Source organism: Puntigrus tetrazona, chromosome 6, assembly GCF_018831695.1.
Source record: "Puntigrus tetrazona isolate hp1 chromosome 6, ASM1883169v1, whole genome shotgun sequence".
In the NCBI taxonomy this organism is placed as follows: Eukaryota; Metazoa; Chordata; class Actinopteri; order Cypriniformes; family Cyprinidae; genus Puntigrus; species Puntigrus tetrazona.
This window is the reverse complement of record NC_056704.1, coordinates 26,143,118-26,158,910: the sequence shown is the minus strand read 5'-3', so window position 1 is coordinate 26,158,910 and position 15,793 is coordinate 26,143,118. Positions and strand designations below refer to the sequence as shown.

At 35.3% G+C, this 15,793-nt stretch overlaps 1 protein-coding gene across 2 annotated transcripts in view; it reads left to right on the top strand.

Moving 5' to 3' along the window:
* Positions 1-15,793, top strand: part of cacna2d2a (calcium channel, voltage-dependent, alpha 2/delta subunit 2a) — a 177,953-nt gene that overhangs the window by 114,491 nt on the left and 47,669 nt on the right. For both annotated transcript variants that reach the window (XM_043241387.1, XM_043241386.1), the window contains exons 6-8: positions 1,091-1,229; positions 13,979-14,110; positions 14,191-14,248. In XM_043241387.1, the coding sequence (XP_043097322.1) occupies positions 1,091-1,229; positions 13,979-14,110; positions 14,191-14,248 (329 nt within the window). The remainder of the gene's footprint in view (positions 1-1,090; positions 1,230-13,978; positions 14,111-14,190; positions 14,249-15,793) is intronic.

Here is a 15,793-nt window from a genome sequence, read left to right as displayed (position 1 = left end):
GAGATGAAGAATCAGAGACAAAGAGAGAGATTAATGAAGCACAGTGAGTGGAAAATGATTGAATAATGACAATTATTGACGAAAAGGTCAAAGAGAACAAAATCGGTCATATTCTTGCATATTCTCGCATGTTTAATCCAAAACGTCTTGTGCTTGAAATAATTAAAGGAATATGAATCATGATTATCATTTCAGGTTTGTTCGTCACACTGATTGTAAGGCTGAGCCCATTGCATTGTGGGATACTGGTTATTTTCTCTCTTTTTTTTTATATTAGAAGGATTTCTGAACGATCATGCGACACTGTAGACTGGAGCATTGATGAATTAAATATTTACTTTTTTAGATCGTAATAATAGTTTACAATATTACATTTCTTACTGCGCTTTCGATCAAATAAATGCAGACTTGGTGAACAGAAAAGACTTAAAATTTCCTAATTTTTATGTACGTAATACATACATAGCACCAAACTAGTACGAAAATACAGCATTCCGACTAAATACAATTATCATGCAGTTTACGCATAGACTTCATTCTTACGCTTATAATGCAAGAATGAGGTATTTAATAAAAAATCCGGCGACGCGGCCATTTTTATTTATTTTTTTGCCGGCTTGATACTTTCACTGAAGTTCCATCAAAGCCGGACTTTTTGATTCGAGATGCATTAAAATGCTAATTAGCTGCCTGTGTGGCGGGCTCAAGTAGAGCGGCCGTCGTTCGCCAATCATTGTGGTGATTTATTGACAGGGTTAATCGCCTGAAGGACTTCAATGTGAATGCGATAGCCATCGCCGACGCTAATTGATTTTCCGCAATTTGCGAACACTTTGATACCTGCTGCTGCATTGTGTCGTGGATGAATAGACTGGCGATGTATTATGACTTTTCCACCTTTGAGTTGTGGAGGCAGGATTACCTCTGTCATGTCTATGTAATTAGCGTTTGTCTAATTAATCGTGGATGTGTTTGTGTGTGTGTCTAAGTGATTTTCTGCACAAAGGTTTGCTGTTTGTCAATCAATGCGTTCGGCGTGTGTGTGTGTGTGTGTGTGCTGATGTTTCTCTGCTTCTTCTACTTGTTGCAGCAGGAGGATGACGATGGAGGAAACCTCTTGGAAAACCCGAACTCTCTTTCTTTGGAGTTTGTGAGGGATCCCAACTTCAATAACAAAGTCAACTACTCATACACAGCCGTACAGATTCCCACTGACATCTACAAAGGCTGTGAGTACTGATGACAAGCACACACGCTACTGTTCAAAAGCTTGGAAATACCTTTTTCAGCGAGGATGCATTAAACTGATCAAAAGTGACAGAAGACGTTCGTTATGTTGCAAAATATTTTTTTTTTTTAGCTTTCTATTTGTTAAAGAATCCTGAAAATGAAAAGTGCCCCCCAAAAAAAATCTCTAGCTCATTAAAATGATTTCTGAAAGATCACGTGAGATTTAATATTGGGGGTAATGATGCTAAAAATTCAGCTCAGTATCACAGGAATAAATATAATTTTAAAATATATTAAAATGAAAAACAGGTAATTAAAATGTTAATAAAATTTCACCGTTTTTACTGCATTTTAAGCAAATAAATGCAGCCTAATTTCTCATAATAATATCAGTAATATTGAACTGCATTTTTCCAAATTCTGTTAGAATTTCTGAACTATATGAACTGTCTTCGGCTTAAGTCAGAACAGTCATTTAATATAAATCAGCTTTATTTTTACATAACACATTTTCTTTCATGTGTGTTATGTACAGTATAATATACAGTGTATAATGTTGCCTGGCTGTATTGCAGTGCTCTTTTATTTGACCTCTTTTCTCGTGGGAATCTGGAGTTTTACCGAAGCATTTTCATTTCTCTTTTTATGCAGAGAATCTGAAAATATCCAGTGGTTTGTGTGCATGATGTGCTATCTGTCTGTCTGATGTCTGGAGGATTTTATAACTGAATCACGGTCTTGTATCTTCGATAACATCTCTCGGGACTCCCTCGAGCGGTCCTTCGAAATGATAGCGAGATTCAACGCGTACGTTCTTTTTCAAGCTACATGCACGTATGAGCTAGATTTTACGTTAAGAGTGCAGCTTTCACAGTAAAATGGTCACTCTTTCGGTGTTTAGAAAGTGTCTCTGCGTCGCTCTATGATTTGTTAATGTGTTGACTAGAATGGATGTTTGTGGAATATCCTGAATGCCTCCTTCATCTGTCTGTGGATGTTTGTGGGCTTATGGGTAATGGATGATTGCTGGAAGATGGATGCCGGCAGAGTGCGATCACTTTTGCTCTGCTCTAATACATAACCATCACATGTCAGTGTAGCCTCAGAGCTCTTCGATGCACAACATGGACGTTTCTTTGATTCAGAACAATAACACAGGTTATATGAGAAGGATGTACTTCAGCTGTGTTGTAGTTGACTGTTTACTAAGCAAATTATTGCACAAATAGTTGCCTAGTGGTTGGTGAGCGCTGTCTGGCAAAATTCAGTTTCGCTGTCAAAAGCTTAAAGCAACTCAAACGTATCTATTTTTATTTATTTAGTTGTTTTTTTTTACTAAAACCTTATTGTTACATGCACAGAAAACTTTTAAAAGTTTTAAGAGGCAACACATTGTAAGACAAAGGAATTTTTTTAGCATTTTTTATTTTCGTTTTAATTTAACTTTATTTTAATTCTATTTTTTAATTGTTATTTTTAGTTTGACCACTTTAAGACAAGGACCATGCGTTACTCTTTAAATTCACTTTAAAGCATTTTAATTTAAATAGTAAATAGAATACTCAATTTTGATTTACATTTATAAATGTATATAACGTGGGTATTATTATTGTGAACTAAAATTTAATCTAAAACTGTAACCTGCAAAGGAAACGGGTTCATTTAAGTCAAAGGGACATTTAAGTTCGGACAGTATCGCTGTTTTATGGTTGATCTCGAGCGAAGGGATCGACCCTGGAAGGGATATTAAAATGTTAAATATATAGCGAAAGCACTGTTAAGTACAGCACAGTAACAAGGTTAACTTTTAAGCATAAAACACAAGATAAATCCAAGACGATATAAACCAATCTAAGACACTCAATCTAAATATACACACGTTGCAGAAAGCAAGGTGAAGAAAGAATGAGTTTAAGAGAGTGAAATTGTGAAATCCCAGGTTTATAGCAATTTATGTAATTGCTTAGACCTGAACAACCATCAATCATTTAATTAACCCCGCACTGGTGGCAAAAAAACATGGCTGAGTGCCAAAGGAGCAGCTAAAAAGGTGCCAAAAACATCACTTGATGATGTCCTGAGTTTTTAAACTCGTCTGACACGTCCCAAATAGTGTCTTGACCAATTAGACAATGGCTTAGCTCGTGTGTTACTGTGTTTTTCCTCCTAATTTATAAATAATTATGTTATCAGTCATAAAGAATCAGTCATAGACAGATTTATGATGTTGTATTAATATTCTGAGCTTCTTTGTGGATGTTTAGCCATGTTCTGATCCAATCTCAAATGGTCTGATTCACTCTGATACAGTACAAACCGTAATAATTACTTGAATAATCTAACCTTCACCCCGAAAAAGAGCTTAAAATTCTTATTAGTAGACATCGAATTTTTTTAATTTAGGTTTTTTTATTAAACTCATCCTTACGGTTGAGATGTCAGTCCATGGTAAATCTCAATTTAATAATAAACATTACTTTATTAGTGTCTTGGATTCATTGGTTAACCTTCAGGGTCCACATGGAGTGACCGTGGGCTCATGGGAATTGTAGTTCAATAAAGGCATGAGCGATAACCTCTCCACCTCTCTGCGGCTCACGCTGCTAATTTGGCTTAGAGGACAGTTTAGGACGAGGAGGAAAAGCAACATTAAAAAAAAATCACCATGTCCGGGAACTGGGATTAAACATCGTCATGGCAACGGAGATGTCCTGACCTGACACTCAGAGGGTTAGGAGTTCAGTGGATGAACACATCTAGATAAACTAGAAGTGGAGAGTGGAGCTTGTAGATAGTCCTGCAAAGTAAATTTAACTGGAGAGGGAAAAATTTAAACCCTACCTGCTCCACTTCATTCCTAACGCCACTTAACCATGCTAAAATCATTGTAAGCGGATTATTGCTTTCATAATCCAAAATCAAATCTAAAATGGTCCACGTTTACTCCATTAATGTCTGCTCCTGGTCTTATTGGTTCTGTCAGAGATGGATCCTCTTAAGTGACTGATTTTTGCTCTACACAGACAATATATTGCTCTAATAAGCAGAAAAAATGGTGAAAATTTGTAAAATAGTCCCTTTTTATTAAATGTAAGGGTTTTTTGTAGTAGATATCAATTATTCATAACTGTGATTTTGAGTTTTACTTTAATTTTATTATAAGAAATTATTATTTAAAAAGTCATTTCAAATGGGAAAACCATTTGCAAGTTCACTAAAAGATTATTTCTTAAAACACAAGTTAAAATTGTTTTGTGTTACTGAAACTTTATCTCTTAATTTAAATACATAGATTTGCATATTCATATATATATATATATATATATATATATATATATATATATATATATATATATATATATATATATATATATATATATGTGTGTGTGTGTGTGGTTATTTTTTATCCTGAAGTCCTGAAGTTTTTTAAATTAACAGTATAATCAATATTCAATTTATCAAAGCCAAATATGAATCCTATAAATGTAAAATTTGACATTTCCAAAATAATAAGTCTAGGCAGTAACAATAAAATAGTATGATTTATTAGTGAACTCATGTTCAGCTCTTCTTTCTAATAGTTAACTATTTTAGAATTGTTTTGGATCAGCAGTCTCCAAAGCGCATTAACCATTGGTGACAGACACAGAGATTTACTTTAAACTTCTCAGTAAAAACTCCCACGGACCATGCTTTCAGGCCATTTCAAGTTTAAGTTGTTATACCTAAGTGTGTGAGTACTACTTTTTAAATTGAATCTTCCCATTAACATCATAATATTATTTATTCAGAATGATTCTCACAAGCACAAGAAGCAGGATTTACTGTTTGCACCAATCACGGCCAATCATAACCAATCATACTGCATTGCCTCCCCATTTATTCTCAGACGAGGGAGACTAGTTAATCTCTTATTTGAGTAAAAAGAAGTCATTTCTGCTAGGTTTCACCGTGGGTTTCTCTTTGTCCTAGACAGGCTTGTGTCTCTTCCTCCAGACGCGGGTCGAGCTCTCAGTCAGGCTTTAGCTCCTGTATTGTGTGAGACCAAAGCAGAAACTTTCCTCTAATAGCAGCGGCTCCGAGTGAAAATGCGTGCGTGTGTGTGTGTGTGTGCGCGCGTGTCACTCTTCATGCAGTAAATGGGCCGGCGTGTGTGTGAGTCCAGCTTTGGCGGCTCTGCCAGGCCTTCTTGGCCATTTATTGAGATTGAGAACGTTTCCTCGCCCGCCTGTAATGAACCGTTTTATGATTCATTATCCCGCCGATGAATTCCGCTGCCAAGTCTGCAAACTTTCTAATTAGCGCAGGTCAAACAGCCACACAGTTTCCGTCTAATTATCGACGCCTATTACGGAACGGACACTGGAGGAAAGCCACAGCGAGGTGGGCGTGCGAGAAATACAACAGGAAACCCGTTCGCAGGCAACATCTCATTTATGTTCCACTTCATCACGGATATCCTGGGTTCCATGTGCTAACATTAGTTATTAGTTAACGGAAAATACTTTACGTACTGAAAACACCAAGTACTAATACTAATATATTTAAAATAATATTTATGAAATCTGAGTTAGCATGAACCGACAATAAAAATGATAATAAAATAATAATAATAGTAATAAAATATTATGCTGCAACACATGTATTGCTAATGTTATTTAAAGCATTAACTAATGTTAATTATTCTAACATAATCTGACAATAAATAGTTTTTACGTTAACGAAGATGAATAACTGCTAGTAGTAATATTGTTAAAAATGGTAATACTCTTTAATACATTTACTAATACATTTACTAACATTAACTAATGGGACCTAAAAGAGCAAATAGTTTTATTTTTTATTAACAAGCATTAAAAAGGATTACTACTTAATGATAATTAAAATAAATAATAATGATAATAGTAAATGATGCAACAAATGCATTGCCCGTTGTTAGTTGGAATAGTTTTATTTTACTTTACAAGCATTAGCAAAGATAAATAACTCCTGCTATTAATAAAAAGTTAGCATAGTGTTAATATTAATTCATAATAAATATAGCAATATTGCTTATTGTTTGTTAATCTCAGTTAATGCATTTGTTAATGTTAAGTAATGAGACATTAACTAACATTAACAACTCATTGTTTTTTTTTTAATTACCAGGCATTAACAAAGATTAATGGCTTCTACTAATTAATAACAACGCAAATTAATTAAGTGATTAATTAATAAATTAACAATAGCAAAAACAACATAAGAGGTACTGTTAATGTTAATTATTATAGTATATAGTAATTATAAAAAATGCAACAAATGCATTGCTCGTTATTAATTAACACATTTACTAATGATAACTGACGGGACTAATTTAGACTAATTTAAATCTTGTACAGTAAGAGAATATAGTTATTTGGCCTTTATTTGAGTTCATAACGAGGTTTCTTCATTTTAATGGCAGCAAATTTGAGCAAAATCTGTTTTGAGAGAGAAAAAAATTGTACGTAATCTCCTTTTAATCTCTAACAAAATATTTAAAAATGATAAAAAATGTTACGTGTATGTGCGTGTACTGTAAAGATCCAGTTCTAGTGTTTCACAGTCTACCTGAAGCTGGTTTTGTTTGGGGCATATACACGTAAATGTATGAATCACGCCTCTAAAGTTGCTCCATGATACGTTTCAGATGAATTGTAACATCCGTGTGAAGGCCCTTCAGTCTGTTAGTCCGCTCGTCCAGTGAAGAAGACTATCATATCGCTCCGGCAGATTAGCTCAGCTTTAGTCCTGACACATATGCTAATACAGATCAAGTTCGTTTCTTATTATTCCGAGCGAACGTCTTTGATTTTAATCCCCGCTGTAAGAAACTGTCCCCGTCTCAAGTTGTTTTTCAGGCCTCAATTGTTGTTGGAGATACTGTTGGAAATGGTGCTTATTAAAGTCAAATTGAAAGACTAATTGTGTGTGTGGATGAAAGGCGAGGAGAAGCAGCTTGAACGGATTAGCACCTCCCGTGGATGAGGACAACCTTTTTTTTCACCGTTCCTCTCAGACTCGGAGAAAAACAAACCAGGAGAGCAGGTCTGGGTTGATTGCAATGCTGTTTTTCTCTCCTTTCGGATGCCACCCGACTTAGCGGTTTTATTTGCTTTTATACATCTGACTCGCATTGCATTCAAGCTATGCGTTTCATCAGTTCAGATCTATGACTCGATGATCGACTTACAAAATAAGACCAGGAACTTGTGAATACAAAAAGGTTAATGTAATGTAATTAACACAATAAATAGTAATTATATAAATTCGAAGCAATTCAAATGCGATACATTTTAATTCTTTTTTTTTTTTTTTTTTTTTTTAAATGGTAGATTTCAAGATTTATTTTATTTTATTTCCGACAAAATAAGGCAATGAGTATCTAAACGTGAAAGTAAAAAATTTTTTAACCATCTTAACCATCTTAACATTTATTTGCAGCTTTTGAATAATATTATAAAGCGATTCACGAAAACAAACTGATTGTATGGTTTGCTTTGAGGCCTTACGAATACATTATAGAGCGTGCCGTTATGGTGTGTTATATAACGCCGGTTTCATAGGTGGTGCTAGACGACCTGTAATGTTGTACTACATGCCTCGGGTTTGTGTACAGCCTGACCGTGTCATTACCAGGACTGAACTTTGGTATCAGAGCGACGTCAATCACAGCATCTGTGTGCGTGCCAATCCAAGATTTCATTTTCTTCCCTCTGCTGGAAGCGAGATATAACCGAGCCCCCTTTGAGATGAAGAAGTGGGACTGCTATAAAGAGTGGATTTGAAGTCGTTTTCTCTTCAGCGCCTCCTCCTCGCTCCTGCTCAGTGAAGGGGCACTATCGCTCTCCGCCACACTAATTAAAAACCTTAGCGCAGCCAACGCCTTCCTTCATTCACCAGCACATTCACATTTCCACTGTTTATTGGTTACAGTATCATTTTAATTAAAGCTTTTTTTTTCCTTTTCCATTTTCCGCCAGCGGTTTCTGAGTTTCTGCCCTCCATAAGCAGTCGGTTTTTCCTGTTGTTTTTGCGTGTATAACATTTTTGAAGAAAAAAAATAAAAAAATAAATATAAAATATAAAAATAAAATATATATAAAATATATATATATATATATATATATATATATAAAAAAATATATATATATATATATATATATATAAAATTTTTTTTTTTTAATAATACTGTATGTGGGCAAAACTGAACTGGAGACATGGTTTAGTTAGCAAACCATAATCTGCCTTGGATCACATTGTTTCTGTTTTTTTCAAAACATTGTGAATCATTTTGATTCTTGCATTGAATTTGATTACTTTTATGTTTTAAAAAATCCAGCATACACTACACTTTTCTTGGTAAAAATCAAATCACTTGACATTAAAACATGCTTTGTAAAGGAAAAAAAAAATTTAAAAAACTGAAACAATTTAATTAATATTAGTTAACATGAACTAAGAATTAACAATATTTCTGCAGCATTACTAATCTTAGTTAATGCTAATTTCAGTGATTATAATGCAGTTTATAATATAAGCACCGTGAGCTTACATGAACCAACAATTGTATTTTTAAGAATTAGCGTTAACGGAGATGAATAAATACTGTAATAAATGTATTGTTTATTGTTTGTTCATGTTAGTTAATACATTCACTGATGTTAACAAATGACAACTTATTTTAAAGTGTTACAAAAAACTCAAGTTTATGTGTAAACACTGTCTAACAATAGCATATGAACATGTTCAAGTACTGTGCAACTAATAATTATTTTATGAAATGATGTGTTATGTTGTATCATTGTAATTATTTCTAAAATTGACTAACAAATGTGAATGCAAATAGTTTGCTTATGTTTCTAAACTAGAACTAAAGCTGAAATAAATTAAATTATAACATGATATTTAAAACAGAAAATCGTGTGAAAAGTAATAAAAGGTGTTGGTTTCTTTTGTAAACTGCCGTGAAGTGTACTTGTCGTTACGTATTTTGTGTCTGGCTAAAAAAATGCATATATATAAGGTATATTTATGCCATGAGACCAGATAAAAAAACTTCAGTAGTACAAAATAATATTAAAACACTGAAGGAGCACAGAGTGTTGTCAGGCAGTTTTGATGACCTGATGGCTGGTTGGCTTCTTCTGTTGTTCTCCATCACCTGAGGTCAGTGTGTGTGTGTGTGTGTGTGTGTGTGTGTGTGTGTGTGTGTGTGTGTGAGACGTATGATCCACTGCTCTGACAGACCCCTGACACTGATAGTGGATGTGTCTCGTCGTCTCTGGCCTTGATGTGCTCAGGTGTGGATGAGATGTGGATGCTAAGATTCAGTTCGAGAGCTCACAGTGAATGGGAGATTCATTTGTTAAACAGTAAGATTGGCGGATTTTTCTTCTAGAAAGTTGTATACGATGTTCTCTTAATTTTGACGAACATAAGAAATTATAGAGCTGGCTGGCAATTTCTAAAACGACTTTAAACAGTACATAGTTCAAACGTTCTTGCTTGTTTAAATGAATACAATATAGAACTACATTTATTTGTGGATGTTTTTCATGACACTCGGTGACACATTGCAAACGCGATAAAATATCATAAAAGAATGTATAAAGCATATGGCATATATGATAGTGAAGCATAAAACACATATAGCATATGAACATATGACATAAAAAGGATTGTAAACATTGAAAATAATAACCTCACCTAAATAGAACACATATTTAAGATAAAAACAGTAGTTTGTGTCTGTTTGTTAGGCCAAATATTTGTTAAATTATCAGTGTAAATGTTAATGTTAAAATGATTAAATATTGGTAAAATTATGTTATTTTTTTAAATTAATAAATATTTTTGTTGCCTAATCATAAAGGAATTTTAAAATAGATTTAATACATAAATATAGAATAAATAGAAAAATATAATATAATAATAATTAAAATATATATATATATATATATATATACAATTAAATATGCAATTATATATTTGCAGAATGCATATATTGCATTTTAATATTATAAATAAAAATGAAATATTTCAATCGTGTTAGTGTAGACTGAGTTGATCAAACAGGCTTACAAATTTATCTTAATGACTAAATCTGACTGAATCGATAATGACCAGAAATTCGAATCAGAATTATCCGTTTTTAATTAATAGATTTATTTTTATTTTAGAACGAACGGCCTAAATTCAGCCTATTTCTCCGCACATTTTCCTAACCAGATTTGTATATGATTTGCGTATCCTCCATCATTCAGCAGTCTCTCTGAACAGCTCTCACCCAGCACATGGAGTCCTGTAGAGCTGTTTTGCTGAGTAATAAGCATGACGGGATCCGGTGTGAAGGATTTCTGGCTCTCAGCACACCCCATAAATCGGCCTCGTAACCCGGGCCGCTCCTCATGTGCTGCTCTGCTCCGTGACAGACCGAGCGCTCAGCACAACCGCTGCTTTTAAAAGTGTGCGTGATGAGTTCACACGCACGCGCTCTTATTTTGAAGGATGGCCCCCGTGTAGTTCCACCCCGCCACACACAAATTCTCCCTCGGAGGATATTTTTCTTTTTATCAATTGTCCGGCGCACGTCGCGTCCTCGGTGAATAAATCAACCGGGGCCTTTGTTTTGCGTCTGTTTCCTTATCTACCCAGCCCTCGTAATTCTGCTTAGACGACCTGCCACAGCCCTGCGTGTGTGTGTGTGTGTGTGTGTGTGTGTGTGTCAGCTGCTGTCCACTCCGCTGTGGTTGAATCTGCATATCCCCCCTTTGTGTGTCTGATAATGCTGTAAACAGTGTGTGTGGGGTCTGCCAGTATATCCTTGACTCAAAGACACACCTTTCCATACAAAAGCAATAGAAAAACGATCTAAAATAAAACAAGGTTTTCCCATTTTTGTGATTGCTGACTAACCGTACAATTATCACTTACTTTGCATTTCAAGGGAGATGTATTACGTCGAGATATCGCTTCCAGGTCATCTCACTAAACGTGAACTGCATTGCATTGTGGGATCTTATGTGCTCTAGTTGCACATTTTGTCATCCGCTTATTCCTTGCGTACAGAAAACTCAACTTAAAAGTACCGCAGAAACAGTACGAGGAGAACGAGTGCGAAGAGATGGATGATAGATAGATAGAACATGCTTGTGTAAGGAAGCAGAGAGCAAGGAAGTGAATGAGAGATGTGTTAGTTCAATGAGAAGGACGTGAAGTAAAAGAGAAGAAGAGATGGACGGAGGAGGACGTTTTCTGGCAGCGTCAGGTCAGCGTTTGCGGCGCGTGTCATGGAGGTGGGTAGCTGTGGATGGGACGCTGGTGACGGAGGGAGCACGAAAGATGGAGAGACATTACTGACACGCTGAGCGTAACAAACAGAGACAGAGGAGGACAACGGAGAGCTGAGCGGAGCAGACAGCCGCAGGTACAGACAGACAGCTGAGAGTGAGACGCGCTGCTAAAGTTTGACTCGCTCTCCGAGACAAACCGCGGGAGACAAAAGTGGAGTGAGCTTGCAGAGAGCTGTCGGTTAAATGAAGCTGGAGCACCTAGCGTACGGCCGGCTCTGAGAAGCTTCTCCTGCCGGTCCTGTCCACTGAGACTGCTTATGAAGAGCCGAGATATAGGTGTGCATTAAACATCGCTTAGACTTCAGTTGGGGAACATCAGACGTGACGATGCTGGTTTACTTCTGTATTTTCATGCACAACTGTTTTATGCTGTTTCGGTCATTGGTTAGCATATGAGCTAGGCTGCTGGCTTTGTTTCAAGCACAAAGAACTCAAAAAGGTGTTTTTGTGGCTTTTAGTGGTGCGCCTTTTAATTAATTCATTTTTTAAATGATGCAATACATTTTGTCCAGATGTAATATTTTAATGTTTGGTTTTAATTGTAGATGATGCAGTATAAAAGATACTGCTAAACATTTATAAAACATGCGATCTTTTTATTATTATTTTTTTCTTCACAAAAATATATTTTATTCAGCAAGGACAGATTAAATTGATCAAAAGTGACATTAAGGACATGTATAATGTTAACAAAAAAAATATTTAAATAAATGCTTTTTTAATTTTCTATTCATCATGAATAAATCATCATGGTTTCCACAAAAAAACAACAACTGCTGCAACATTGATAAGAATAAAAAAAAAATCAGAATGATTTCTGAAGGATCACGTGACACTGGAGCCTCAAATATATTCAAAGAGAAATCATTTATTTAAATGTGTAAAAAATATATATATATATATATATATATATATATATATTTCACATTGTCACTGTTTTTATCAATTAACTGCAGCCTTGGTGAGCAAAAGAGACCTCATTTAAAATAATAATAATTTTTCAGACCACAAACTTTCAGTAGAAAATTTTAAATGTACTGCCTTTTATGTTGTCAGCCCAAAACGGACTATAAATGATCTGTTTTGATGGGAATATATGTAAATAATATGCTCTCTAGCATATCTCTCTTAATGTATAAATACTATCAACAGCAACTAACAAGTCGTGTTTAGTCATTGTGTCTTCGGTTAACAGTCTTGATGTTACAGTGTATCTGCGGCTCTTTACCTCAGCAGCACATGCCGTAGATGGAGAATAAACACATCTTGTAGATGTTCTCCTGTGGTAAACCTCTCCTGAGTGTGTGTGGATCAGCAGCGAGCCATGATGACCTTGCTGAAGGTCAGGCGGACACCGCAGGATAGATGTGTCCGACCGTTCGCAACACAAGTGCTTCTCTGAATATTTCCATATTTATAGAGTTCGGATGTGTGTCTCTGTTATCAGAACTATCTGCTTCTCGTTTTTCGGTTTGATATTGTTTGTGGATATAAAGAGATTTGCTTGTCAGTGGTTTAAAAGGCCGTATTCCCTTTCACCTCTGTGCAATGTCTTGAACAGAAACATTTATTTTTTAAATAATGACTGTTGTTTGTAAGATGCATATGTAGTATTAAAAAGCATAAAATGTAAAGACATTTGGAAAAAACATTGCATGATAAGCACGAAAATTAGTTTGAGATTTATTTTTTAAATCTTCTGCTCTCTAAGGCTGCATTTATTTGATTAAAAATTAATATTCTGATATATTATTAAAATTTAAAAGAATTGCCTCCAATTTTAATTTATTGTAATTATAATATATTCATTACATTAATGTAATGAAAGATGTAATTTATTCCTGTGATGCAAAACTGAATTTTCAGCATCATTACTTCAGTCTTCAGCATCAGAAATCATTCTGAAATGCTGATTTGCTGCACAAGAAACATTTCTGCTTTTATAAATGGTGAAAAAAATACTGCAATGAGAAGTTTAAACCGTGTAATATTTTGTGCAAGACTTTGCAGGATTTATTTAAAAGTGCCTTTTGATCAATTTAATGCATACTGGCACCATTTTTGAACATTATTGTATATAATAACTTAAAAGGCTGTGAATGCCTGACACTTTACATTGTCCCTAATACCTGTGTGCTTGCATAGATGTGAGTACGTAGTATTTAACCGCAGTGTAGGTGCATAGTATTGTTATTAATGTGTTGTTACACATTTATACTCACACATGCTATTCGGTGGACTGCGTGCAGATGCGTGTAGTTACAGCCGTAGGTAATCAGTACGGGTATTAGGGACACTTCATATAAAGTAGGAGCGTAACGTATGTCCACAGATTATGATGTTTGATATTTATGTGATTTTGATGTGTCCCGCAGCTCCCACCATCCTGAACGAGCTGAACTGGACTCAGTCTCTGGAGAGGGTCTTCATTGAAAACAGTCGCGAGGATCCTTCTCTGCGCTGGCAGGTGTTCGGCAGCGCCACCGGAGTCACCAGATACTACCCAGGTGAAGCTCTTCTTCTGCCGTAAAGCACGGTGCGTGTGTTTCTGCCGGCAGACTCTGAGTGTGTCCTGTTCTCTCCCTAGCCACAAAGTGGAGAGCGCCCAACAAGATTGACCTGTATGATGTGAGGAGACGCCCGTGGTGAGTGCCGGAAAGACTCCATTTAGTCTGACTTTGATCTTGTTGTTTTCTCCGGCTCCTGACGGCCTCTGCTGCAAAGAGCAAGCAAGCGTGTGAAGTTCAAATGAAGTCAGACTGCCACAGTTTACAGTGTCGCCTGGACCGAGGGTCAGGATGTGCTCGCTTCAGATCTATAGAAAAGACGCAGCATTACGATTTCCTGCGTTGTCGAGTTGTTCCTGGATAAGTATGTGCACGGGGGAAGCTTTAGCATAAACTGTCTTCTACAGTCAGTTTCCTCTTTCAACTCAACTACTGCCATAGCAGAGCAATCTTTTATTATTATTATTATTATTATTATGAGTGGGTACAAGTCTGGCTCAGGTGCAGCCTCCGGAATGAGAAATAAACCTAGTTGGGAAGAGCAAATCAGTTTTTTTTTTTTTTTTTGCAAATATGCATTTTTTTAGCTTAATTGATTAACTCAGAAAGTTATTGATTTACGTATATTTATGGATTTTTTTATTTAGTATTAATTTAAATGCATTTATTGAAATTAATTTAAAAAATATTGTTTTATTAATGCGTTTATTTATCTGAAGATATTTAATTTATTTATTTCGCATGTTATTTTTGTTATTTGGTTGTGCATTTATTTAGCGGAAGTTATTTATTTATTTAACATCAGTTATTTGTATATTTGTCTGAAGTTATTTTATTTTTGTATGTATTTATTTATTGGTTCATTTATACATTTATGTTTAGCCTAAATGTATTTATTTGTTTCTTAATTTACCAAAAGTTTAGTTTATTTATTAAAGACAACTTTAAAAATGTATCCGTTAATTAACATGAATTTAGTTTTTATTTATTTAGTGTAGCTGAAGTTATTTATATATATATATATATGTATATATGACATAGAGGCAGAAAGAACATTTAAACAAGACTTAAAAAAGTAGAAAATAATAATAATGCGGTATGCATATTTATTTATTTTACAGGCAACAGTATTGCCTTTTTTGTGTCCACATGCATATTTATGACGTGATAGTAATTTTGCTGCACTCTCAAGAATATTGACTTCCTCATAAACAGCAAAGCACATATTTTTGGTGTGTGATGTTAGCAGCAGAAGTGCATTAGCATAGGCCAAAGTGCTTAGTAGGTAGCGAGTGACTCACAGTACGCTTGTTATATGAACAATCCCCTCGGGATTAGCCCGGGGTCAGGTGTCACGATCGAGGGCATAACTTCAGCCGCTACGCCACATCAACCCCTACAGAGAGACCATCGCCCACGGAAACACATCTCTGTCTACTTAATGAAGAAAGAAGCAGTTTAGAGGGAAAAACAAGTTGTTATCAGGTGCTGGCGTGTTAGCCGAATGGATGAACGTGTTTCCCAGAGTACGGGAGTCTTAGCGAGGCGCTAATGAGCCTCTTCTTTGACAGAGTAATTAAGTTCACACTCAGGGAAAGTGTCTCCGGTGCAAAAAAAAAAAAACAATCCCCAATATACCTGTAAGAAGCTTTTAAGCTAAAGACGAACAACACGAGCGGGCAG